Source organism: Anser brachyrhynchus (genome assembly GCF_964034855.1).
Source record: "Anser brachyrhynchus genome assembly, chromosome: 14".
NCBI classification, from domain to species: Eukaryota; Metazoa; Chordata; class Aves; order Anseriformes; family Anatidae; genus Anser; species Anser brachyrhynchus.
The window spans coordinates 5363125-5390560 of NC_137709.1; the positions used below are offsets into that span (position 1 = coordinate 5363125).

The window sequence follows — 27436 nt, forward strand, 5'->3', positions numbered from 1 at the left end:
CAACCCCTCAAAACAAGCCCCCACAAAACAACCCCCCCAAAAAAAGAAGTACCCCAAAACAAGCCCTCCCAAAAGAACCCCCCCAAAACCAACCCCACGACAAAACCGCCCCCCGTTTCGTGACACACTGCCCCCCCCCCCCCAGCCCTCTGCGGACCCCCTGCACAACTCCCCCCCACGTCCCGCGGCCCCCTCAGCGGCACCCCGCGGCCTGAGGCTGCGCAGCCGCCGAGTGTGGGCGGCCTCGGCAGGCGGGGCGGCAGCAGGAGGAGGAGGAGGAGGAGGAGGAGGAGGAGAGGGAGGAGGAGGAGGAGGAGGGCCGGCCCGCCCGCAGCCGCCGCCGCCGCCACCGCCGCCATGATGCTTGTTTGCTTTCAATGAGTGTGAGGAGGAGGCGGGGGGGAGCCGCTCTCCCGTCCGGCCCGCGGCAGGAAACAAAGAGCCAGGCAGGCGGCGGAGCGAGGGCGGCGGGGGGACGGGGATGCTGCAGCCACAGGTAGGGAGCGGGGCGGGGGGGCGACGTGCGGCCGCGGCGCCTCGCCTCGAGGGGGGGCTCGTGCTCAAGGGGGACGGGGGGGGGGGGGGGTTGAGCGGGGCCGCGGGGGTTAATTAATTGTTGGGGGGGGTGATGGGGGAGGGGAGCGGCGTTGTTATGGCGAGAAGGGAAGGGGGGGGTCCCTTAGAGTTTGGGGAGGAAGGGGAGGGGGTGTTTTGTTGGGGGTGGCACGGAGCGGGGAGGGGGCGAGGGGTTGCCCCGGCGGCGGGGGGGCGGTGGGGGGCAGCCCGCGGGGCAGCGCTCGGCGGCCGTGGCGGAGATGATGATGGAGGGAAGGAGGAAGGGAAAGGAGGAAGAGAAGGGGGACGACGACGGCGACAACGACGCCGCCCCCCGAGGGGGGCTCCGCGGCCGCGGAGGGCGCAGGCAGGAGCCGCGGGGCAGGGGCTGGGCGCTGCGCACCCCGCCGAGGGGCAGCCGGGCGGCTTCTCGCCGAAGAGCCCGGCTTCATTTGCATCGGGGAGGCAATTAGGAGAAATTAGTATAATGGCATCTGGAAGCCTTAAGTTCTTTCTTTCTTTATTTTTATTTTTTTTTTAATTTTCTTCTCCAACCGGGCGATCGAGTTTAAAATAATTAAACAAAGGCAGAGGGAAATGACATCAATCCGATGATCGTCCAGAGCCCCCATTTTCCTAGCCGGCCTTCCCGGGGCGGCTCCGCGCGGCGGCCCCGGGCCGCGGGGGCTGGCGGCCGCGGGGCGAGGCCTGGCGGGCACCGGGAGGCCGGAGCGGCCCTGCTCGCCTTGGGGAGAAGGGAAATAAACCGGGGGGGAGGCTTCGGGGCCTGATTGCCAGCCCCGGCGGCCAATGCAGGCGAGCGGGAGGCTGGGCTTGCGCTGACATGTGGGGCGGGGGGGGGGGGCGCACACATGCGGGGATAAACAGAGGGGATTTGGGACAGGGCCTCCCGCGGGGCCTCCGCGCTCGGCGAGGTGGGGGCTGCGGGCTTCCAGAACTTCCCAGCAGGCGATTATTCGTTCACCGAGCCAGCCGCGGGGTGGGTGGGTTTCAGGGCGGCTCTGGGACGGGTCTGCAGGGGCTGAAATCCCGAGGTGGGCGCACGCTGGAGCGCAGAAGTGGGTCAGTAGGGCTGGATCCCGCGCCGCACCGCTTCTGGGTTACAATTCGTAGAGAACTTTAAGCTCGGGATCAGATAAAGCTCTAGAAAAGTACGTATCTGTGCATCTGCCTCTCCATCTTGATACACACGTATATCGTGAACGCGTTCTTATCAGTAATTTTTCCATGAATGGTAAAAATTCACATGAAGCTTTATTTGCATTTAGTCATACAAAAATACAGTCAGAACAAATACAGTAAAACAGGGTTGGGTTTTGGTGTTGTTGCCTTTTATTTTTTTTCATTCCAGATATCTGTCTCTGTAAACACACAGAAAACTGTACTAGTGAAAATATAACTCCACAGGGAGGTGTTTGCTTTATAAGCAGAGTTGCAGATCTCCATTTTTTTTTTCTGGGTCTTATTTTCTTAATCTAGATTTCAGCACAATGGGTAACTAATTCAAAATTCAAGGGATTAAGAAATACCTGTGGTATTTGTCTGGCTTAAATGCGAAGATGTGCAAGTGTTGACTGGTAATTGTGTTGTATCTTGCATTTTTCTTTCATTCTAGAGCAGGTCTCGTAATTGGGAATTTATCAACATTTCCACTGGGGTAATTTTACAGGATTATCCACCCTCTGTTCTTCCTGCTGGTTCATCTGGACTCTGTGGAGTTTGCTGCTAGCAATGAAGCCTTCTGTGGGGGTTTTATTCATGCTATTACTGAAATGGAGCCCTTCGCATTTGGATTAACTCTTTATTCACTTTTCACCTGAATCGCTTGGATCAGTCCATTTATAAAAAGGATACTACCATGCACCCCTTTTCTGTTTGCATTTTGAAGTTGAACTCTGAATACAGTCTTGATGTGTTCAGGCTGGTTACTTTGCTTGAATTTTAGAGGAAGATCTGAAATATAAAGATAGATGAAACTGTAATACTGCATATGGGCAGGTAAATACTTCTGATGTTTTATATATGAAGACTGAAAGCATGTCACAAAGGGCCACAAATTGAATGAGCATGGTACCCATCAAGGTAAAAATCATTAAGATCAGTCAGTACTAGATATTAGGAAGACTTATTTTCTATGCAAGTGCAATATGCATAATGGAAAACATTCTTTAAAATGGGGTAGAATTCTCCCAGGATTGAGCAAACTGAAAACACTTTCCCAACTGACCAACAAAAAATAACTATTTTTAAAAACATGGCAGTGTAAATAAAAACGGTCTTGCTAAACTATCACCAAAAAGTGAAGTATTTTTGCTTGTAGTGCAGTGTGTGTTATTGTTTATATTGCCACCATGCCTAGGAGGCTGGGTGGTGAATCCCTCCTTCCAGTTGTGCAGCACCTGCTACAACAGGCAGCCCCTGCTGCAGAGGCTGCAGGCCTCCTGGTTCTGCTTGCTATCAGACTATTGAGGTCTAAAATTATCCCGTTGTTTTCTCATGTAATTTTGGCTGTACGAGTGCATGAGTGCAGCCTGTAACATTACATCCACGGCCCAACTGGGGCCACGTCCAGTGAAGATTATATGCAGGCTGTACCTTTATGAATGAAAATGCCTTTCAGTCTTCATAACTGAAAGAACATACAACAAACGTCACATACAGGTGGTTTTTTTTCTTAGATGAAATATGTAGTATTCAAAGGTAATAACAACATATGATGAACTTAAAAGGTACTGTTTGCCTTAAAACCCCATGAAAATAATCTCAACAGACCCTACCTCTAGATTTTAGTCTTAGTTGCATGATACAGAGGTTGGCCTTTGCCCTATTGCATACAATGTATCAAGGTTATTTTTTTTTTCAATGTACTAAGAGCTTACGCTATTTTCCATCCAGTTTAAATTTAGACTTCTTCATGGTGTAATTTTGAAGGCTTTATACATAAAGTGCTCAGACTGAGTCACCGCAGGGTTTCATCTGCTTTGTATTCCCCTTCAGCGTTGGTGCTTCACACTTGGAGGTGTGTTTATTGTACAATATCATGCCAGATTATTAGCATTGTATTAAGTCACATAAATCGTTCCTGCATTGAGATGAGGTTGTAGAAGTCCACTCAACAAGGAAGCTTGCATAAGCTTGGGGACTTGCACTCACACTTTCTAATTGAGCGATTTCTGCAGGTGAAGTCTTGAAGCGTACAAATGCTTAGGCAGGCCCCATAGAAAAAGCAGTTTAAATGCTTAACATATCCTTTCGAGCTACTAATTACGCTTCCAAGATGGTGCTTATTTATTTAAAAAAAAAAAAGTTGGCAACAACTCCATTTTCCCTTTTGTAGGACTGCAACATGAATCCTTTTTTTAATGCCTGAGAGGGCTTTTTTTAGCAAAGGGATCAAGGAGGGGCTAGGAGCAGAAAATGTATACATAGTTGTTTACTTGAGAAATAAAATACTTGCTGTTAGTGTTCCGGTTTGTACTGTAATGGAGCTCTGAAGGAAGAGGTTTTTTTTGTGGTTCTTTTTTTTATTTTAAACTGGTAAACATGTTAGGTATTTTATGGAGGCTGCCATGTAGATACTGTGATCAGAGCCCTGATACTTTGATGATTTTCTTGTGTCTTATATGTTCCTGGTAGGCAAATTGAGCAGCTTCTTGCCTAAGGCTGTCCTAAAGACTTTGTACCATTTTCTCATAGCAATACCTCCAAAGCCTCCTTGAGCTCTTTGCTGCCTTGTTGAGGAAAGGGGGAAGCTCAGTGCCAGTTTGAAGGCTGGGGCCTTGTAGAACACACTAAAACAATACAAGTGATAGATCATGGTGTTAGGGTACAGCCCCTTGCCATGGTTAGGAGACCATGAAGGGTACCATAACTCAGTGTCCTTCATATTTCAGATGATCCGTGTAGCTTTACTACTCGGGGTGTTTTGGAGTGTATTAATGAGTGAAGTGTGGATCCTGCAAGTTGATCTGGCTTAAATGGAGCCCCACAAAAGTTTCTGTTTATATCAGTTTGCAGGTCAGAGATCAGAAAAAAAAAACTGGCTGTGCTTCACAGACAGATCCTTTCACATGCTTTTTGGAACTCACTGAAACAACACCTGCAAAGACAGGAAGACTCAAAACTAAAATAAAGCAAAGCAAGATTTGCATGTATGCAGTCTGATCTGTATCTCCTGTCAGAACAATGAGCCTGCATCATAAACGGCTGAATAATAAAAAGCATTGAGATGTTTTACGTCAAGCTTTCACCATGAATTCTTGTTCATTCTTGTTTTAAAGTTTTAACAGTTGTCCACCCGACGGAAGAGGGTTGCCTGACAAAGCAAAGGTCCTGTGGACTCAAACAGAGGAATTTCAGTGCTGCCTTAATCACAGTCTGTCTGTAAATAGACGGGTACTTCCAGGGACAAGAGTTTTTAGGAACAAGTGATCTTTGGAAAATAATTAAAACTAGAAAGTAATCTTTGCTGAGGAACATCATGAAAGATCTAATCCTGGAGATTTAAGAACTGATTTTACAATAGCTGCCTGTGCTGGCACAGGTGTTTCCTGTGCAGGGAGCAAGAGATTTGGTAGCCCCGTGGTGTCTTCTGGTATAACCACAGTTCACATAGGAATTAAGAATAGCAGCATGTGAAGACTTTTTTTTCCAGGGGCAGAGCTGGGAAAACTACTACACAGGTTGTTCATTACCTCACATAAGCTGTGTCGGTACAACCAAAGATAGCGCAACTATCTTTGGAAGAGCGCTGAAAACAGACCAGTGACGTGACTAAAGCGTTAATTTTTTAAACCGCCACCACCAAAACCCACCTTCCTAGCTGGGTATCACTGCTGGCTTACAGCATTGGCTCACCAACAGTTGCTCCAACACAACTGAGCAGGGTGATGAAGCAGAATATGGGGTCGGCAGAGGAATCTCGAGTGGTCTTTGCTGTGCAGGAGAGCGGTTGTGAAACAACATTCTCGGGCTTGTTGGTCTCATTCGAAGTAAAGGATCTCTGAGTAGTCTGGTTGCTTCTGTCAGATGGGTAAAGCGTGCATAAATGAATTCTGCAACGTGCTGAACTTTAGTTAATTTAGCAACTAATATTTGCAAGTGTGTTTAAATATCTATTAAGTATTTTTAGGAAGGCAAAGCGCTTTGGAACTAGATATTGAAATATTTTGTCATAGTCATTCAGATCTATAGCAGGAACACTGAAAATGAGCTAATGTCCAAATAAAATAATTAGGTTGTCTCTTACCGTTAAATTCTATTGCAAGGCAAAGATACAGAGTAATGTTATGCATGGCGACTTCATTTTTCACCCGCTAAGTAACAGAAACGTGGAAATTATTCTGCAGATGGAAAAAAGGGAAGTGTGGTAAGGATCCTTATGGTATATCGGCCAGCATATAGAATGGTTTCAGTTGCACAAAGCTAAGAAATTATGCAGTACTTCAAACAAAATAGTTTTCCATGATGAGAAATCATAACTGTCAAATATGATTGTCTGCACACAAGATATGGAATAAGAATTGGTGTTTATTAATGTTTTTGTCTACAGGACCATTCTCAGTATCTTTCTGAAGGTGTTTGTAGGCAAAGCTTTTGAGCTTTGGTCTTAGAATCTGTTTACATTTTTAAAACTTGAAGCTGAATGTTTTAAGATGGAATTTTTCCATTTAGAGTTGATCTTCTAGGTTCCATCTTATTTGTACAGTATAATGTAATGAAAGTAAATGCTTAAAGCAATTAGTGAACCTGACTGGTCTTTTAGTGTATTGGCATTTCAGAATACTCTGAAATAGAACATACAAAATCCAAACGTGGTGTAGTGCTCATTAGCTAGCCAAAGTGTTTCTAGGGATACCAGTTAAAGGTCAGTCTTTGCTTTGCAATTTGGTTTTGCACTAATGCTTGTTTTGTATACAGCAGCCTTTTACTATAGGCATAATTATGTATAATTGCTGATAATTAAGAACTATTCTAATCATCTGGACTCTGTGTTACACAGAGAACATTTGGAAATGGTATTTCTCATCCTTAGATGTTGAGCAGGCTAAGGGGTGGGAATTTGAATTATCATGATTCAGATAAAGTGTTATCGTGTAGATCTGTCTAAAAGATGGAGCAGTCAAGGACCTTTGTGCTGAAACATGCCTTTTGTACTCTGAACATTTTAGAGTTCTCTTTTGAACCCAAACTGATCTTTATAGCAACTGAACATGGAAGTGAAAAAAATCACTGCTTTGCATTAGTGAAGCTATGGTAAATACATTTTTCACTCCTTGCAAGGTTCAGAGGGTTGCACGTACTCCATTAAAATACTGGGCTGCAGGTTGCTCAGCTGATGGGAAATCACGATGGAGGTAGAGGGGAGGGGTGGCAGGGCTGGGGAGGAGAGGACTGGAAAATGGCAACCTCCCTACCCCTGGCAAGCACCTTGTAACTGGGCAGCTTGCGTTTCCATAAACACGTAGTTAAGGACAAAGAAACCTTTATTACATTCTAAATACCCGAAGGTTAAATTTTAATAACGTGCTCATTTTAAAAATGTGAATTAGCTGATTTTTAGACTTGATGAAACTTAAAACCTGACCCATTTAGGTGCTATAGTCTGATCAGGCCTTCCTAATTTGAAAACAGCAAACATATCCTTTGACTTTATGGCTTAGTTGGTACGAACTGGGATGCTTTGCTTTTTTTCCCCCCCTCCCCTCCTCCTCTTTTTTAAAGGTTTCAGGAGGGTTGTATCTCATTTTAGTCGGCTTCAGTTAGATTAAGGGCTTTGCAGAACTTTTAACTCTGCACAGATTTTGTGAAAGAATATTAAAACATTTGTCAGCTTACAAGTTTTCTGTAGTACCACCTATTTATGCAAAACTAAACTTGATCTGATTAGCCATATTTCAGATATACTCACGTGAGCTAACATATATTGACTTAATCAGTATCTTACATTACTATGTGGTTGTACTGCACGCTCACATACCACTGCATTATTTAAGTCTGCAAAAGAGGAAGGGTAGCTTGTGGTTCTGTATTGGCAGTCAGGTGAAACTCTGCTTTTAGAAGTCCTTAAAATATGATGAAGCAGCATTACTTCCCTGATGAAGCCATTAAATGTTACTGTGCTAACAGCCCCTGACATGTATGCGATCATACCAAGTGAAAGACCTCTTGGAATAAAGCAATTGACTTTGTGTTTTTCTTTTAAGTTTAGATTATTCCAACATTAAGCGATACCTTGGATTAAAGGAATCTTGACATTTTCCCCAAATCTCTTGGGGGGTAGTGACTGTTTTAAAGAATCATACTTGTGCTGCTCCCCTATGGTACTCCACTTCTGCCTGTGCAAGCAGCTGTAATGTGCACTGCAGGGAGAGGTAAATTCTCAACTCACAGTATATATTCTGAAGAATTTACCCTTGAGCTAATTTTCCAGTCTGATTTTTTTCCTAGTTTTATATTTTCACTGCTATTATGAAAAAAATTGATTGGCTTTTTTCTATTAATGCCAAGAGTGTTTACACTATTCAACAAATAAATAGGTGTTTACACAACAGATGATATTTACCTAAGAGTAGCATACTGGTGGTGGTAGGGATCTGTGTTTTCTTGTAACACTTTTCTTCGTATGTTTCAATAGAGCAATCCTGTTCTCTAGCACTGTGTTAAATGTAAGGTTGCATTTCAATAGATAGACCAGTCCTTAAAATCCTGTTTATTCAGCATCAAAATATTTGTAGCGTTAGTTCTGATCTGCTTTAGTATGGATTACCTCTCCTTTGAAGAAGCTTTAATTCTCAGGAAGTTTATTTTAGGTGTTGGCTTACCCCTGCATTTCTGAACTTTAGTTTATTTGCACAGTTAGGTATTGTAGCAAAATATTAGCAGAAGCAATATTTCTCAGTAGGATGCAAGTCTTCAGTATATTGCTTATACCTGCTGCTGGTTGGGAAGACCAGAGTCATAGCATATGTTAAGATTTTTAACTAAATCAAACTTTTTAAAATAGGTTTCATTAATACATGTTGAATAAAACAGAAAATAAGACTGGCACAAAATTTCAAAGACTTCGTTGGAACAGTATCAAGTACACAGAAGACAACATACATTTCTCTAAGTTTTATAGGGCTGTGCAGGCAGACAGGTGGCCATGTCTGTGTCCCGAATAACTTTAGCTGAATGACACTGGGTTTACTTCATGTGACACTTGAGGTTCAGCCAGGATATATTGGGTACTTGTTTGCTTCCTTTCTCCACTACGGTGTCTTGCTATGAGTCCTTTTTTCCCATATTTTTCAGGATTAAGATCATTAACTAGTTTGTGTAAATCCAGTCATTGACTCAATTCATCCCTTCGAATGCTTGAAATTCTGAAGGGCCTGACCTTTACCATAAACCTGTTTTTGTTGTTTTTCAGTAAGAAGACAGATGTTGCACCTTGTCATCCCAGCCAGGGGCAGTGTCCATTTACATAGGGTTGTTGCCTCTACTTCAAGCCGAAATGTAATTAAATTCCCATAGAAATTCATAACTTGCTAAATAAAATGTCAACAGTGAAGGGAACATGAAAGTAATAAGCTTAATTCATCTTGAGAAAACACTTGTTTAAAGAACAGGTAGTGTTACTTTGAGTGGGAACGAGCAAAATAAGCATCCTTGAAAGAACAGGTTATTTAACAAATCTTAAATTTTATCATAAACACAAGTACAACACTATGAAATTAGCTTAAGGACTTTTTTCCAACGTGTAGTAGGTATTTTTAGATGCAATTCTGTTCTGCATTCTGTTTAAAAAGGATCATTATTCAGAGTTCAAAGCAATGATTTTTGTTCTTCCTAATAAAGCTCAACCATAGATTAACCCTTCAAATGCAGGTTAACATTTTTGTTAGCCTATACATTTCTAGAACTACTACAGTTTTGTTATCTAAGAACCATTGTACTTTGACTTCACTTAGGATTTTAGACTTTGTTCAGTGTTACTATTTAACTAATGAATGGATGAGGGTAGTTGGAGGCAAGATTTTGCTTCCTGCTTTGCGAGAACAGCTTTCAGGTAGGCGTGGCCAAAACCAATTATGTTGTTGTTTTGTTTCAGTCAAATAAACAGCTCTGTTGTGAATCCACAGGTTGGTTACTACTGTAATTCAGGAAGCTGGGCACCCTTAAAAACATTCCTGCTTTTTCCCCCCACCTTTGCTTTTGGCAAGTTTAAGTCTCTTGACCTTCTTCTGCTGATGCAAGCGTGAAGTGGAAATGCAAAGTCCTGGGGAGGAAGGAACTACAGCAGGACCAGCTTAGTTCTGCTTAGCGTGGTGTGAAACCACAAGGCAAGTGGCTGGGGAGGCAAAGAAGATCCTAAATTAACTTTGAAATCAAGATGTACTATTCAGTTTTGGCATCAGATATTTGTGGGGAAAGCCCTTGAAGTCCATTCTCAAGCTTTGGATTACATGAAAGAGCTTAAAGGTCAGAGGCACAAGGCTTCGAAAGAGTGGTCAGATATGATCATCCAGTATTAGAGTTGAGGGGTGTGGGGCAAAAAAAGATAAATATCAACTTCATATTCGCTTCATAAATATCAAAACAGTTCTTTCAGAATAATTGATTGGATCAGATGACATTAAACTCTTATCTGAGCATTAGCTTACGCTGTTTTTAGTGTCTCATGATTTTCAGAAGAGTTCTAGAATTAGAGTTTTCTTTGCCTAGTTTAAAGTTTAGTATGGAAGAAGCTAGTATTTATAGGAAGTTTTCTGTAGATAACATAATGCCTCTATTTATAGTGACATCAATGATATGGAGGCTAGATAGTAATCTTGGCCTACAGGAGTGGTCTAATGCATTTAGTTTTGAAATAGAGTTAATTCATCTGTGGTCTTAAGAGAAATCATTTCAGGATATGAAGAAATGCTGTAGGTTTTTGTTGTTGCTTTAAGTGAAAAAAGTTTTAATCAAAATAGCTAGGTGAGCAGTATTCCAAGAGTAAGCAGAAAGCTATCTCCCCACAATCTTCCAACTTTGTAAAACTGGCAGAAGAGAAGAACAGGAATAAAATAAACTCTTTTCTGCCCTACCACTCAAGGTAGTTCTCCCAGACTATCATCTCTATTTTAGAGACATTATTTATTGGTACTTTACAGAGTTGTTTGGATCATTAACTACCTTGTATTCTAGCTTTTACATTTCATATTGCTATAACCAAGCAGACTTACCATTCCACAGACCTTCTCAAGCAGCACTCTGAATTTTTTTTGCACTCTTCTTCAGATAGCAGAGGAGCTAAAATGACTTGGCCTTTAGGCACCTCCTCCAAATCCTCCTTTTCTAGGCCATTGACTTTTCCCAAGACTGCACTCTTAATGGCACCAGTGCTTTCATTATAAATGCTCTTCAGCAGCAGAGCAGCACCTGCGTAATAGAGCAGCACACCCACTCACACAGTTGCCGGTAATCACACCTTCTCTTTTCCAGGACAGTTTTCTAAACCAGCACCTAGCTTGGCTGTTAATCACCTGACTGCACTCGTTACTTTAATCTGGAGAGACAGGCAGCAATTGGTGCAGGTGCAACTCAATCCTGGGGAAATTTAGCTTTGTCTCTAGTGATCTGTTCCTGAGCGAAGCCAAAGCCAGTGCTCCATCCTTCTTTTGTCATATTAGCCACTTTGTCAGCTCTTCTTCTGACAGCTTGCCCTCCCTTGACATCACAGTCTTTAGTATTTTTCTTCTCTCTTTCTGATCCTTGCCACCCGTGCACCTCTCCACGAACAGCCTGGTCTGCCTTGGTTCACCATTTCCCCATTCTGCTGTCTTTGGGTACCATCCCTGGAGTCGAAGACTCCAGATCTAATTTCCTATGCCAGATCTTTTATGCTGTTGACACCACCAACCTGTTTCAGTTCAGCTTCTTTGGGTAAGGAGTGTTAATTCCACGTTAGGATTGAGTGACCTAGGGTAGGAATGGGCAGCTGTCCTCCTCTTAAAGCCCTGCTGTGTTTAAAACTCTTAAATGCAATTGCAATAACGTACTACAAGATAGTAAACAGTTTTATTTGCACTTAAACATACTTCAGTGTCCTCTTCATTCGATTTTTGTAGTCTGGAATGTGTTCTGGGCATCTGTGTCATAACTTTGTTTATAAACCTTTTCTCCCTCACCGACTTACTGCATATAACAACAGGGGAATATTCAGTGGTGCTTCCCCCAGTCTGTGTTGGTGCAAGTGAAAATTGCAGATGGTGAAAGCTCTTTTGAAAATGAGATGTGAATTATCATGTTAGTTACGTTATTAAAGCTGCAGTTACCAAAAGCTTTAAGGTTGTTCAGTACCGTTTTGTGCTTCGTGAAATTGCTTTAGTCTGACAAAACTGTATCACTTAATCTAACATTTACCTCACCAGTGAACCAGAGTACCTCAGCAGGCTCTAAATTTTGAATCGGGGAGCTGGGGAAAGATGAAAGTGATTTGTAAAAGAGAGTAATTTCCTTCAACTGCAAGTTTTGATATTTAGTTGAAGGTATCACGTTCATATTTTATGATGACCTGTGAAATGTGACCCACATTTAGCCTTGGTGTCAGCGCCTGAGAGATCTTGAACTCCGCAATGAATAAAGATGCACTAATAGCTGGTAGGGTGATTCCCCTGGCGTTCTGGTGTGGCTGGGATCAGCGATGCCGATCAGCAGCTGGACGCCTGCCGGCGTAGCTGCCCTGCCTCACAGCCAGGAGCGCTCCTTTAGCAAGGAGGCCTCGTGTGCATTTGCTGCTTTTTCTGCTCTTGGCAATCCTCAGCAACACAGAATTGCCCGCTTTGAGTTGCAGCAGTGAGAAAGGGAAAACTGTCAAGAGGAGGAGTGCTAACGAGGGGTAGAGCAGTGACAGGGGTGGACTGGGAGCATGGGGGCACCAGGATCCTGCGTTAAAACCTTCAATCCTTACAACTCTTCAGCTGTTCTAGTGCACGTTAACAAAACCCCTTGGAAAAGTATGTCATCCTCTTTTAGTAGGAAGGAGCCATGTACTGCTGGTACCAGCAAGTCTGTTAATTAGTGCATGTGATTGACCGTGCTCTGGGGAGTATCCGTATTGCTGTGCTGAATGAGATTTCTCTCTAGTACTACCTGCTTTAGTTTTGACAAATTGGAACACGTTTATTAAGTTGGGGAACCACAGGAAGAGAAAATATCAAATGACCAAGGAAGGTAAATGTTTCCTGAAAAAACAGTGCTCTTACGGGGTAATAGTGTTTGTGAAAAACTTACTAATTTATAGGAATTTCAGAAGAGAAGCTGTATGTATTACTTTGCCACGTATTATTGCACTGATTAGATAGTTACTGTAGGGAGAAGTTATGATTTTACCTTCCTTGTGGCTTTCAATCAACTTTTAACTCCTTTAATTGGCTTAGTTGGAAGAAGAAATTATTACACTTCATGATTTTAGCATTCTGGGTACTTGGGTATTGCCATCCTTTAATGAACTCACCCCAGCTGCTATTTATAATCTCATCATTTTTCCCACCATTCACTTCTTAAAGAGGAATTTTCTTGGGCTTGGTAAATCTGATTTTTGATGAGCAGTGGGAGTGGGAAGGGGGGAAGAAGGAGTGTGAATTAGTAGAAGAGCTGTTGTATTGAAGTAAGCATTTGGGGGTCTAAAAACTTTTAATTAAGACACATAATTAGTTATGTTATTTTTGTTTGTTTGTAACATGTAGAGTAAACAATTCCCAGTAAATTCAATACATGAGAAACAAGTCTGGTTGATAGCCTCATCTTGTAAAGGTTATTATTGGTTTACGCTCTGGATAAGTACAACACTTTCTGATGTAGTCAGTTTGTCCAGTGACAGGAAGAAAATTGACTTGATAGCCTTGAAAAATTTGGTAGGTAGCTGTTCTCGGGATTTTAACCAATGGAGTTTTTTCTCTGTTTACTGTTTTTGGGATAGTATTATAATATTGCTATAACATATTTTGTTTGATAATTGCGTAATATTGCTTGTAACTTGCTCGTAAATACGGTTTGAGCCAGTATTGTTTAACTTATTTATTGTATATGAATAACTTTATAGCTTGCTGCTTGTGCTCTTCTGTGTGTTTGGATGCATCAGTTTAAGCTGGTGAACTCTTTGCCATAAAAGCGCTTACATCTACATAGAGCTATGCAAAAGCACTTTTCTAATCTGTTATAAAAGCTATTTATATTGGAAGCCTTCTGTAACCTTAAAATATGAAACTAATGTGTAAGTTAATACAACAGTTACTTAAATCAAAATATATTTAAGCTGTTTTCCCTTTTTAACTGACTAAAACCCAAGTGCGATTCTTAATCCTGAGATACAAAAGAGAGGGTTATGGAACAGGCTTTTAGTATCAAGACAGGAATGCCTTATTTTCCTTCCTTCTCTCTGCAGTGGGGCAGTACAAGTATGCTGATGTATAGGAATGCCGGAGGGAGGCTTTTCGTAGGGGAATTTTTGCTCCTTCTCTTTCACGGTCCGCAATTGGATACGATAAAGTGAGAAGAAATTCAGAAATGTTTCTGGTAAAGTTATCAGGAGTGATCTGAAAGAGAGTGAGAAAAATCATCATATCATAGAACGGCTTGGGTTGGCAGGGACCTTAAAGATCCTGCCATGGGCAGGGACACCTCCCACCAGCCCAGGTTGCTCAAACCCCATCCAGCCTGGCCTTGAACACCTCCAAGGATGGGACATCCACAGCTTCTCTGGGCAGCCTGTTCAGTGCCTCACCACTCTTATTGTAAAGAATTTCTTCTTAGTATCTGATCTCAATCTCCCCTCTTTTAGTTTAGTATCATTCCCCTTGTCCTATCACCATCTGCCCATGTAAAAAGTCGATATCTTTTTTTTATAAGCCCTTTTAAGTACTGAAATGCAAAAGGCTGCAATAAGGTGTCCCTCAAGCCTTCCCTTCTCCAGGCTGAACATCCACAGCTCTCTCAGCCTTTCTTCATAGGAGGGATGCTCCAGCCTCTGATCATTCTTGTGGCCTCCTCTGGACCCCTCTAACAAGTCAACATCCTTCTTGTACTGGAGATAAGTGTAATTGTTAAACGCCTAACTGAAGAAACTGGCAGGAATCTCTACCTTAGATGCACTATTTTCAGATTCAAAAGAGTAGGATAAGGTTTGGATTAAAAGGCTGTTGCTTTGCAGACATGAAGAATTGAGGATCCTTTTGAAATTTTCTTTTCTTGGATGCTCTGAATTGTGCGATGGGTTGAGAATTGCAATAAGGTTGGAACTGGTAGATAAGCAAGGTCAGAGACAACTGTTTTCTTCACAGTTTATATGAGGAAGAATTTGGTGGCAAAGGAGACTGCAATACGTTGGGTTGTTTTTAGAAAGATACAGTGAAATACATAATACTCATGAAGGGTGTCAGAACAGAATCTTTATATTGGTTTACAGATTTTGTTAAATTATTGTCAGAGGGTAGAGGGAGGATTGTCATATGTCGTTCTGGGAGCATCAGGAATCTGAGCTCATCTATTTTTATAGCAGGCTTTCCCATTCAGTAAAGTTCATAAATGGTCACAAGTTGTCTTTATTTTAAGTTGAGAGATGTATTTGGAGTGAACGTCTGATACGATATATAACTGTGAAATGGAAATTACCTCTTAAATAATTCACAGGGTAAAACATTGTAATTTATTCTTTGTCTTTTTATCTTCACAGGAATGCCCAAGGAAAAGTACGATCCACCTGATCCACGGAGGATGTACACAATTATGTCCTCAGAGGAAGCAGCCAACGGAAAGAAATCACACTGGGCGGAGTTGGAAATAAGTGGTAAGAAACCGGGGAATGATTTTGAGTTACAATCTCATTGCAATTTATGAATAGCCTGTGATGTAGTACAGGCTTGAACAAGAAATCTAGGGAACATGAAAGAACGATAGGAGAGAAGTTGTACGCTCAGTGTGGTACATTCACCTGTGGTAAATTGATACCCTGCTTCCACTGGAAGAAGGAATAAAAAACTGAGGCTTAACTTTTGCTTAACTTTTTGACTCATTAAAGGTCTCCACACATTGCACAGCAGTGTTGTAGGTTATCGCATCCAACAGATTTTCTAATGATGTAAATTTAGGCTGAAACTTTGATTAAATATGGAATTTCTTCAAGAGACTGCAAAAATTGACGTGGTATTTCTAAATGACTGACTGTCTAATAGAGAAATTTGTAGAATACAAGTAGTTCGAACTGAGAAGAGTCTTTCTTTCTGTCCAGATCACTGAATCTGTGTCTTGATTCAAGTGCTACATGCCTTTACATGCGAATAGCGTTTCGTACCTGAAGGTTGCAGATGCAGAAACCTAGTTAAATGGTGGTGTTTTTAAAGGCTTTCAAAACCTTTTTCACCTTGGAGAAATTGATGTTGGTACTCTTCTTCCAACGCCATTGGCACAGTTAGATGACTCGTAAATGAAAAGAGTTCTTCCAAAAAAAAGTCTTGGAGGGAGAAAATGTTTTGAGACCTTCTTCTGATTATATCTCACATTGCTCACATGCAGCAGTGTAAGAATCTTGATTCTATAACACAAATCCATGTTTCCACCCTTCAGTTTATACAAAAATTATACCTTTTTTTAAAATCACTGGCAATAATTTATGCAGCTTTTAGTTGAATAACAGATGGAAATCCATGTTCTTAACCAAGCATTTTAGTCACCCCAAATATAGTACTTCTATCTGTTCTTGGCTGGATTAATGCCACAGAATAAAGACTTTGGGTTTGAAAGATGTTACACAGAAATAAGGGGCAAACTGAAGAAGCATCTTTCATCCCAAATATAACCTGTAATAGAAAAAATGTTTCTTAAACCTCTATGAATTACTGAATGCGTGGTCAGTTAGAATGTCTGTTGTTTTGTATGGGACTTGAGAAAGACAGATGCTCAAAATCTAAGTATGGATTGGGAGAAAAACAATCTAAGCGTCCCTGACAACACTTTACATTCTCATGTACAACGCTGAATTTCTTTGGATCTCTACAATCAATGATTAATGGATTTTTTTATTTTTGTTTCTCCACATTCCTTCCACAGGGAAAGTGAGAAGCTTAAGTTCATCGTTGTGGACACTGACCCATTTGACAGCTTTGCATCTCAGTGACAATTCCTTATCCCGTATTCCTTCAGACATTGCCAAGCTTCACAATCTGGTGTATCTGGACCTGTCCTCTAACAAAATCCGCAGTTTACCAGCAGAGCTCGGAAACATGGTGTCACTCAGGTATATAAGTTTTAGCAGTTGAACAATTTTAACTCCCTGTTATCTTACAGAAACAGCTTGGGTTTTGGCATAATATTGATGTTCTAGTCAACAGAAAGGATAAATAAATATCCCCTTCCTGACTCTTTACCTGTCCCCCTGAATACTTGGTATTGTCTTGGCAGCTTATAGCAGTGCTGGATTTTCTGTGATATTCTGTTCCAATGTATAACAGTTCGTTATGAGCTCCGGAACTGCTCAGTTTGATAACAGTCACCCATTTTATATCTTTGCAAGTCAGGTTTCCTCTCTTATGCGTCTCTTTCCAAACTCTTTTATAAATCTTTATGTGGAGTTCTTCTCTAAGAAATGCTGATGCACAAACAATTGCCTTTATCTCATAGGGAAGTAGGAAGAAGGTCCAATTAAACATTCACAGTCATGCTAACTACTATTTTTCCTATTTATTCATCTTTAGTAATTATTTCTAATAATAATCGTTCTTATTCTTTGGGTTTTATAACTACTGCAATTTTTCTAACATCATCTCCTTCCCACATTTGCTCTCATGTAACTGCATTCCTATGCAAATCGAAGAGGGGAAAAAAAATACTATATGCAACTTTTTCCACTCAATTTTACAATGTAAAAATGCACAAAGTTTGCATGGAATGATACCTCAAACATGAATAGTGATGACTATTTACATTATAATTAAGGTTGCAGCTTTTTGCTCTGTAATACACTGTTATGTAAATATGTAAATGACACATAAAGGTAAATATTTACAGGCAACATTCTTTTGCCCTTGACCCAAAAGAAGAGCCTTATCTTTAGTTTTATTAGATGGTTATAAGTAATTGACCTAATTACTTTTAATTTTGAAGATGTTTATGGCCAACTTTCTCAAAACCAGAAAACACTGAGTCTACAAGTAATTCGAATGTTATTGGAAGTAAGGAAGAAAATAGAGAAATGGACTGCCAGGACAGCTTTAATAAAACTGGAAGCAAAGCAAGCTTGTACATAAATGTCACTGCATTTTATTCTACTTCAGAGCAGTCCACTCTGTTGGAGAGGATTAAACTAGCCAATTAAATTGGTACTAAAAGCTCAAATTCCAAAGTACTTTAAGTCTCAGTCTTGGTGGTTGAGTAAAGGAACTGTACTTTTTAGGATATAATTGGCAGCTCTCTTTTGTAGTGTGTTGTGTAGTTGTTATCAGATGTGAAATAGCTTGTTTTTTTGCATTTTATTTTTAATGTTTTGCATTACTGCTCCAATTAAAAGCAGTTATTAGTAATTTTCTTCTCTCCTTTATCCATTCTTCAGATAACATGAGCTAGTAATCCTAAATGTACTGGAATATTTTCAAATTAATCTTTTCATTTCATCAGCATTATTTTATTTTCATCAATCTTTCTTTCTAAAATGTTGCTGTAAAATTAATATTCATGACATTGAGTTAGCATAGCACCATAGAGTCATTAGTAGAGTCAAAAGATACTATGCTATCTTCACAACATTTTTCCCAATTTATTCTAACTTTATGAAGTTTCAGTTCTCTTCCAAGTCCTAAACCTCTTCCAAGTAGAGAATGCTAAATCTTGTGAATGTGAAATGTGTAGCCAAGGCCTAGGATCAAACCAGTTTTCTGTTTGTGATATAAACATAGAATTTGAATCCAGATCTCTAGACATGAAAAGCTAGTGCATTAATCCACTGCACTCTCTCTGTCCTCAGTAATTGCAGCTGATCCATGATTTCTTTTCACTGTGGTGAAAGTGAAGAAAAATCCGTAAGTGCATCCTGTGTGATAGCGCTCTGCAGGTCTCAGTTGTGCTGTAGTTTTATGTTTCAGGCTAGCTCTTACTGCTGACACTTCCCATAAGTTCTGGGAAGTTGTTCAAACTAACGGTAATTCAACACTGGGCATTGCTAATACCCTGAGCCACAGAAATAATTTGTGCTCTCACACGTTAGAATTGATAACAGGTCTTCCAACTCTCACATCTGGAGCTCTGTTTTTGGTCTGTATGGCAAAGCTCACCCAAGACTCATTGCATCTCTGTTTTTGCTGCAGGTACTCAAGAAAGAGGTGTCAGAGAGAGCAGTAAGATTTCTCATCTTTGGGGAAAGAGGAGAAAAAAAACATTCTAACATATTACCTTGAAAAGCTCAGATCTAAAACAGATTCTCTTGATATGCTTGAAAGAACTAGTGGAATTTGCTGTTCTCATCTTTGCTGTGTAAAGGAGGGGTTCCAGGAGGCAAAGCTTATTAGAGAAAATAATCCTTTCATCCAAGAGAGAAAATGTAATGATACTTACTTTTATGCCATTCTTCCATCTCACTATTTTTCCACTAAAGGAATTTAGAATAGATATATTTTTTCCAATTCATACATAATCTATCTTTTTTTAGACTTCGGCAGTGCTTTGAAAAGCTCTTAATGGACAAGGTACCTTCCTAAAGAATAAATTAGTAGCCTTTTAATGTCCTATCAAATAGTATCTCTAAAAAATAATATCCACTTAAATCTCAAATGTCTATGGAAGTGCTGAGAACTGTTGGGAATATTTTGTTTTAAGTAATATATTGTCTCCTTATTTACCTGCCATGTTTATTGTTCATACTTAGAAACTGTATAATGACACAGTGGGCTTCTGAGTTTGTCTAAAATAACGTGCTTTCATCTGTGAGATTTTATATTCAAAACAAACAAAAAAGTAACTACAAAACAGGTGACCAGTTGTATTATATAGTCTGGCAATCAGATGAGTAATGACTTAACGTTTCTAGATAACCCAGTCAATCAAAAAGAAAGTCCCCTCCTTTATCTTCTGCTATTCCACACACCAGAGTATCTGTGAAACAAGACACTTCATTTTTACCGAGGTTTCTAAATATGCAGTTAAACTGAGAGAATTTTTTGGAAGTCACTGTTAGGGAAGAACAGTGTAGAATTTACTTTTGAAATACAAGGCTAGAAGAAGTGATGCTTCTCAATGCTTTGAATGCTGTCTTATAGAAATCTAAAGCAAGTAACATAATTCTTGGCATCCAGGTTTGGTGTCGTTCACTCCCCGAATAATTTTCGAGTCTTTAGACACCAAGGTGAAAACACTTTGAAGTAGCAACCTTATATTGAAAATTTCGAGGGAAGTCTTCACCACTTAGCTTGGAATGCTTTTAAGAAATTGAAGAGCTTGCTCACAAGTCCATTTTCTCTGCCCAGTTGATTAGGATATCAGAATTCAGACCTGTTCCTGTATTCATTTTGCTTTTTGGAAGGTAAAAAGCACGTATTTCATCCTAATGCTGAAGTTACAGAAACAACAGAAAATTACTACTTGTCGGCCAAAGACACAGATCATCTCTTTCTTTGTGTCTGGAAACTCGTACACAGTAGATCAGTATGCACTTACCTTTCCTTATGTGTCAAAGGAAAGAAGCTTAGTGGAGAGAATTAAATTACTTGAGGCATGCACTCCGCTTTTCCCTACTCCATGTAAAGTGCAAACCAGTATTCATGAGAGACCTTAACCACAAAGAATTTTGACTGTGTACTAACATGATAATGTCATAGCTCTAGTAGTGCTGTCATGGTACTTTATTTATTTTTTGCTTATTTGTTTTCTGGGTTATAATTTCCCTTTATTTGGCTTTTAATCGTAGCTGAACTGTTTTATGGTCTGGTTTGTCAGAGCTGTTACTACTTGATCACTTGTAGTTATTAAATGCTTTCATAATTGTTAATGTTTACAAAATTCCTGACTTTTTAAGATGAACTTGCCAAACAGCTGCTTTCCTCTTTACTTCAACGTAATACATATTCTGTCTGTGTATGTGTGAGTACAGCAGGATTTCCCTAACTATCGCTGTTTAGTCTTCAAGTTTTTTGAGTATTGTGGTTTGCTAGTATGTTGTTTCTTTTAGTTAAATCTCCTGTGCTATAGGTTGCTGAAGACAAACTTCGGTCTGTTTTCAGCCCTATATGATTCTTACTCTGTCTACAGGGAACTACATTTAAATAACAACCTGTTACGAGTTTTACCTTTTGAGCTGGGAAAACTGTTCCAGTTACAGACTTTGGGTCTGAAAGGTATTACTACTTTTTCTTGGTATCTGTGCTTTGTTTAATGATATCACTCCTGAGATGTAATGGCTATAGACTGCTGATTCATAAAATGTTACTGAATAGCAATCCCAGATGCTACTTACTACTTAGCTACTTACTCCACTCTTACAAATGTTGTTATTTAGTGATTCAGAGAAGAGCAAGAGCTACTTGGGTGAAACACTCCAAATGTAGAGTCTTGCTTCTCTTTTTGCAGAGAGGAAGCTTTCTGTTGCTTGCACAGGAATCGGATACAGTGCTTGTTTAGAAACAGTCTGCAGTGAGCTGTTGATAGTGAACTCCAACCAAAAGGGGTATATGTTTTGTGCTGCTGTAGGTTATTGTGCTGTTTACACAAGCAGCCATATATTTTTTTCAATTTTTTCTCTGAATTGTATGAATTATTGTTGCTATAAAATTGCTGATTTCATTGGAAATTGTCACATGAGGGCCTGCAAGGTCAGGAGTACTGAGCAATAGCAAGATCCCTAAATGCTGTTAAATCTCAAGTCTTCCTCCTTTAAAACTGGGTAATTGCCATGTACATTGTCCATGAAAACCTTTATGATCGGCCTTATGAGTTTAGCAGTTTGTAGACTCTATTTGGGTAAGACAGGCAAACCGACAGCGGACATTTCACTCGCATCAAGCAAAGCAAACGGAGGTTTGCTCTTGTGTTTTTTGCCTCATCAGCTCTGTGCCTGCATGTGATGCAGCACACTGTACCATGCCAATTCCTCCCTGCTGTTGGATCCGACACCTGCACTTGGAGCAGGCTTTCAGAAGAAACCTGCAGGAGAGAATGCGATTAAATTCACCAGAAATACCTGCACGTGTTGTGGTTTGTGGGACTGAAGACTTGAGATTTGAAGCTTGTTAGTAGTTCATAGTAAACTTAGTATTTTTCTCAGAGATGCTGGCTTTAAATGCATATATGTAAATTCATACTGGTTCGGCATATTTTAGTATTTCTGTAAATGTGTTTGCAGGAAATCCACTTACACAGGATATTCTGAACCTTTATCAGGAACCAGATGGGACACGAAGGCTACTGAACTATTTGCTTGATAATTTGGCAGGTACTGCAAAAAGAAGTAAGTGATCATTCTTAAAACATTTATTTCTGCTGTATAAATTAAATGTGATTATCACTTTTTGTATTTCTATTGTTAAAATATTTCCGTAGTTTCAACAGAACAACCGCCTCCAAGATCTTGGATTATGTTGCAAGAACCAGACCGTACAAGACCAACAGGTACTGTAACGCTTCAAGGACTTTTCATTTCCTTTTATGAAAACTGTTGATCTTTATTATCTGCTGAAAAGTTTTTGATATTAAATTAACTAATCATCTGACCATTGCTAGCAGCTAGTTGAAGCAGTCCTATCTCAATTGGAACACCTAGTTCAGATCCTATTAGGAAGTAGTTTCTTTTCAATGAGCATACTCCTCCCAGGAACTGAAATTGTTGTCCAAAATGAGTTATGTAGTTGAATTATAACAGGCTTAATTGAACATTTGTTGAAGAATAAAAAATGGAAGACCATGGTCATAATTCCTCAAAAGGGTAGATTTTTTTTTTCAAGTTCCCTGTGTATCATCTGCTTCCACGCATTTCTTGCTCTTGGGAATCAGGATGTATTTATCTGCTTACTAATTTCTTCTGCATGAATTGTCTAAAATACAGCCTTTGTATTCATTTGCAGACTGAAAATATTCCTCAATTACTGCAGTGTCCTCTCTTTCAGGACTGACGTACATTACTTTCCCCTATTGATTTTATTAAGGAGGTTACTTCAAAGACCGTGACGTTATGCAATATGTCTCTTGCTCTCACCTATTTGTTTTCAAAGGATTGAGCTTTGACCCCCAGTCAGCCTTGGATTGTTGCCTCATTTTCTAAATCTTCAAACAGCTGTATTTTTTCTTCTCCTGTGTTGTCCTCCACAGTTGAGAGGAGCTACCAGTAATCTTCCAAGTAAAGTATCTCATTATCATACTGCAAATTCCTTAGTGCTTTTTTAAAAACAAACAAAACCAAATATCCATCCTACTGGTTTACCTGTCATGTTGCCCCAAACTGTCTCATTATATCCCTCCTGTTCAAAATGAATACAGAGAAGCAGATGTTTCTTAATTTTACATGTAAGTCTTAAGCTTTCTGAGGGAAAATTAGAGGTGGATTTTTTTATTTATTATTTTGTCTATACTTTTGGTTTATGTGAAGAGTTCCTAACCCTGATGTAGATCTGTGAAATTATGAGGATCTGTTACATTTTATGGTGATATTAAGATAGATTTTTAAATAGTCTGCTTGAAGAGCTTACAAACCTTAGGATAGCTAGCAAGTTTAAATGTTCAAAACACCTTGTTCTAGGCTTTTCACAGCAATGCATCACTTAGCATGGAGTACATTTGCCTGCTGTCTACTGCATTATCCATATAAAGGGTGGTTTTGGTTTTGTTTACTAAGTAAATGTTAGTAGGTAGCTTCCAGAAGCCCAGACTTGAAGGTAACATATCTTTCCAGAAGGACTAACAAATGCTTTTTTAGTATAGGTACAGGTGCTATGTTTTGGTTGAAGCAAATGAAGCATGCGTTTATAAAGCTGCAGAAGACAAAAGTGAAGAATATAACCATGTTTTTTTTGTTGTTAATATGTCAGTGTGTAAGTAACATTATTTATCTGCAGCCTTGTTCTCTGTCATGTGTTACAACGTACTTTGTGATAAATATGCTACCCGGCAGTTGTATGGCTATTGTCCATCTTGGGCACTGAACTGGGAATACAGAAAAAAAGCCATTATGCAGGAAATCCTGAGCTGTAATGCTGACATCATAAGTCTTCAGGTAAAAGATATACTATTATTTCTTTTCCTTTTGTATTCTCATCTGCTGGTTTCTCTATATTAAGTATATTTACAGTAAATGATCTGTTTTCAAAACCATCTGAAAACAAAAGAAAAAAGAAGTGGTGTTTAGAACAGTATTTGTTGCTTGACATCAAAAGAATGCTTTTCAGCCCACACAGTTGGAATGTGAACAGCAGCTGCTGATCAAAGAAATGTATGTGGGGGTGTCTTTGTGTGTACATGTGTATGTGGGGGTATAATTGACACGTTTTCAAATAAAAGGCTTAAGATAATCATAACTCTGTGGATTACAGAAATTCATTCTATTTTCTTCTTAAAATAGGAATATTGCTCTCAAATTTACATTCTGTGATGTACTTGATTCTTATGTGTGTTTTTTTCTAATCTAATTTGAAAATGATTTAAACTTCAAGTCTAAATAATAACAGTCTTATGTATTTTGCTATCGTACATTCATGCTGTGCTCTGTTCTGACTCCATAGGAGGTTGAAACTGAACAGTACTACAGTTTTTTCCTGGTAGAATTGAAAGAACGTGGCTATAATGGATTCTTCAGTCCAAAATCCAGAGCTAGGACAATGTCAGAACAGGAAAGAAAACATGTTGATGGTTGTGCAATATTTTTCAAAACAGAAAAGTAAGTGATGTGTTTTGTAAAGCCTTCTATTGTGTCTTGCTCTTTTTCACACAATTTCTTGTGTCATTCTACAGTCAAAACAACTTGGCACTAGTCACCCTTTCTGTAGCTGTTCAGTGTTTGTTATGGAGCGTTCCAATCTCTAGAAGGAGTAGTTTGTACAGGAGAAGTCTTTCTGTGCATAACTAGCAATGGAGAATTTTTGCTGAAGTTGAAATTTTCTTCTATTGGAACAAAACAGGTTAGGAGTTCACTAAGTTACACTTCATATACTAGCATTAGGTGTTAATAATTAGAAGGAAGCAAATTTTTTTTCCTTTTTTTTAATTAAACGGATAAATAATCAAAATCCCTGAAGTAAGGGCTCAGATGACTGACTTTTGTGATGCGTTACCCTTCTGAGAAAGGGGGGGGAAAAGAATGCACCTATTTTTAGGAGTGAGCAATGATACTAAGACATCATTTAAGAGCTGCAGTAGTTACTGGTTGTATCATATTATGCTTGTACAACTGTTTGGATATGAGAGTAATAGTTTTCCTTCATTCTGCTTCCATTCCTTTGTGTTTACAAGTAAATGTAGGTGTCAAAAAACAATTATTCAGTCACTCTATTAAACCTGCAAGTTTGAACTAGAATCTCCTGCAGAATCAAAAACGAGCTCCTATTCTATATTTTTCTCTTTTTAAAAATAAAATAATTGTTTAAATTTAAAATCAGCTTAATATCTTACAATTTCCCTAGTTTTTTTATCCTTTGATTTCAGTTTAGGATTTTTATGAAATTATGTTATAGGCTGAGACTTTCTCATCATAAATGTGTTTGCGCTTTAATTAAAAGGAGAATTACCTATAACATGTCCTTTGGTATCTGTTTACTGAAGAAAGCATATATGATGTTCCTCTTTCAGATTTACTTTGGTTCAAAAACATACTGTTGAGTTCAATCAACTAGCTATGGCAAACTCAGAAGGTTCAGAAGCTATGTTGAACAGAGTTATGACAAAAGATAACATTGGAGTTGCTGTATTATTAGAACTGCGAAAAGAATTGATAGAAATGTCATGTAAGTCCTATCTAGCTTAATTTTTGAAATGATTGTATTTTATAAATTAAAAAAATGGACTTTTGTTACAGTAAAACAGAAACCAGATTCTACAGATGAATACGTTCATACACTGTATGCCCAAACAAACTTATTTCTAAAGAGAAATTGGGGAAAAGATGTATTATTCAAAGGACGAGATAGTTGTTTTTTTCTTTGTACCTTCACTTTATACCATTTTGCTTTTAAAGTATAAATAAATACGAAATAAAGACTAAAACTTGAGGGATTTTGCTTGGAGATACGTACAGGTATCAGAGAATCAGTTGATAGTAGTTGGGTTTTTCTGGTTCATGTATCTGCATCGTTTGTTTTCTTCAATGTTATGCTTAAACCCAACTTGTTCTGCCCTGTCATTCCGTAACTTATGAGATGTAAGTTGGCTTTATAAGTACCTCAGTGGGTACCTATTCAACATATGTTATGTTTATCCAAGTATGATTTTAGTTCACATTCTAACAAGCTTTTTAAGAAGTAATTCTAACAAAGTCGGTGGCTAACAATGTGAGTAACTTTAAAATGCAGAGCTCGTTGCCTAGTAAGATATGGGCAGAGCTTGTTTACACTCACAGATAACCTGAGGAAAACTGTTTTAGTTTTTAAAAGCTACAGTAGTTTTCTGTTAGTGTGGTCTCCTATTATTTATGGTGATCATGGTATTCCTAAATACGTAAGCATTATGGTGATAGTCTGTTAATGGTCTTCAATGTGAAATAAAATTATTTCTAATGCTTAGGATCAACTAAAACACTTACTAGATGTAAGAGGAGTTCATAGTCCTCTTAAACTAAATGGTATGAATTGTCTTCAGGCAACTGGTATTTTTTCCTCCCCTCAAATGTCTTGTATAAAATTAAACACAGTTAAAGATAATATCATTTTATGTTGCTGGCCACATAAGATAAATAATCAATTTTAAATTTTAGCTGGAAAACCACATCTTGGGATGGAAAAGCAGCTAGTTCTTGTTGCTAACGCACATATGCATTGGGACCCAGATTATTCTGATGTGAAGCTAGTTCAGACTATGATGTTCCTGTCTGAGGTAAAGAACATTATTGATAAAGCTTCCCGTACTCTCAAGCCTGGTGTTTCAGGAGAACATGGAACCATTCCACTTGTACTGTGTGCAGATCTGAATTCTCTGCCAGACTCTGGTAAGAGCACTGTTTTATTATTTTTTCTTAGAATTTAAATTCTAAGGTCTCAATTTTTAGAGGAAATGTCAACCCAGGTAACACGTTGCTTCATATTACAAGCTCTAAAGGTACTAAGGAAGGAAAAAAGATAGAACTGCTTCTTTTGTGAGTGACTTTTATTGCCTGTGCAGTAGTGTAGTTCTGTCTTGGCTTTCAGGATCATTTTGATTGTTACCTTAAACAGGAATGGAAAGGAAGAAAATGTCTTCCAACATAACTGGAAATGTTAGTATGTTACTGATAACTGTGGGTTGTTGTTTTTGTATTTATTCTTATTACATTTTAAGTGTGAAAATACATGTTCTTCTCTTCAAAGTTGCATCCTTATAGTCATTTTCTGCAGGTCAGATGTTTTAGGACTTCTAAAATTCAATATATCTCCTACCAGAAAGGAATTCTTCAGAGCTCTTTACTATTGTGCTACATATTTATGATTTTGTGGCAACTTTATAAAGTGCAAGAAAAGAATAGATTCAGTGAGACCCTTCTTGACTCTTTCTAAGGTACCCAATTCAAGTAGTAAACTCAAGAGCCATCCTTCCTTCTTATTGCTAATTATTAAATATAGTAATCTCCATACATGGTCCGCCTTCCTTCTGGCCTCTGCTTGGCAACTGTTAACATCTGCTAGGGTTGATAAGAGTGGTTACTGCTCAGCAGTGCTGGAGATGTGTGTGGTTTTTTTGT

At 39.2% G+C, this 27436-nt stretch overlaps 1 protein-coding gene and 1 long non-coding RNA gene across 6 annotated transcripts in view; one reads left to right on the plus strand and one right to left on the minus strand.

Moving 5' to 3' along the window:
* The first annotated feature begins 269 nt into the window (after positions 1–269).
* The window catches only part of CNOT6 (CCR4-NOT transcription complex subunit 6), a 32729-nt gene continuing 5562 nt past the window's right edge, over positions 270–27436 (plus strand). Inside the window, exons 1-10 of one of the 4 annotated variants that reach the window (XM_080555679.1) lie at positions 270–496; positions 15278–15391; positions 16651–16837; positions 20836–20921; positions 21926–22030; positions 22123–22191; positions 23631–23788; positions 24294–24448; positions 25357–25511; positions 26477–26707. In XM_080555679.1, coding sequence (XP_080411805.1) covers positions 15280–15391; positions 16651–16837; positions 20836–20921; positions 21926–22030; positions 22123–22191; positions 23631–23788; positions 24294–24448; positions 25357–25511; positions 26477–26707 — 1258 coding nt within the window. In that variant the 5' untranslated portion in view covers positions 270–496; positions 15278–15279. Of the gene's footprint in view, positions 497–13114; positions 13214–13287; positions 13461–15277; positions 15392–16650; positions 16838–20835; positions 20922–21925; positions 22031–22122; positions 22192–23630; positions 23789–24293; positions 24449–25356; positions 25512–26476; positions 26708–27436 lie in introns of those variants that run through there. The other 3 variants (XM_080555682.1, XM_080555680.1, XM_080555681.1) reach the window with 3 other exon arrangements.
* LOC308177857 lies at positions 2192–13124 on the minus strand. Of its 2 annotated transcripts, none has more exons than XR_013939459.1 (4): positions 10788–13124; positions 5825–5918; positions 5391–5597; positions 2192–2529 (listed from the first exon to the last, which is right to left on the minus strand). It is a non-coding gene; the product is annotated as an uncharacterized lncRNA (long non-coding RNA). The 2 variants fall into 2 exon arrangements; XR_013939460.1 differs by having other exon boundaries at positions 2192–4675.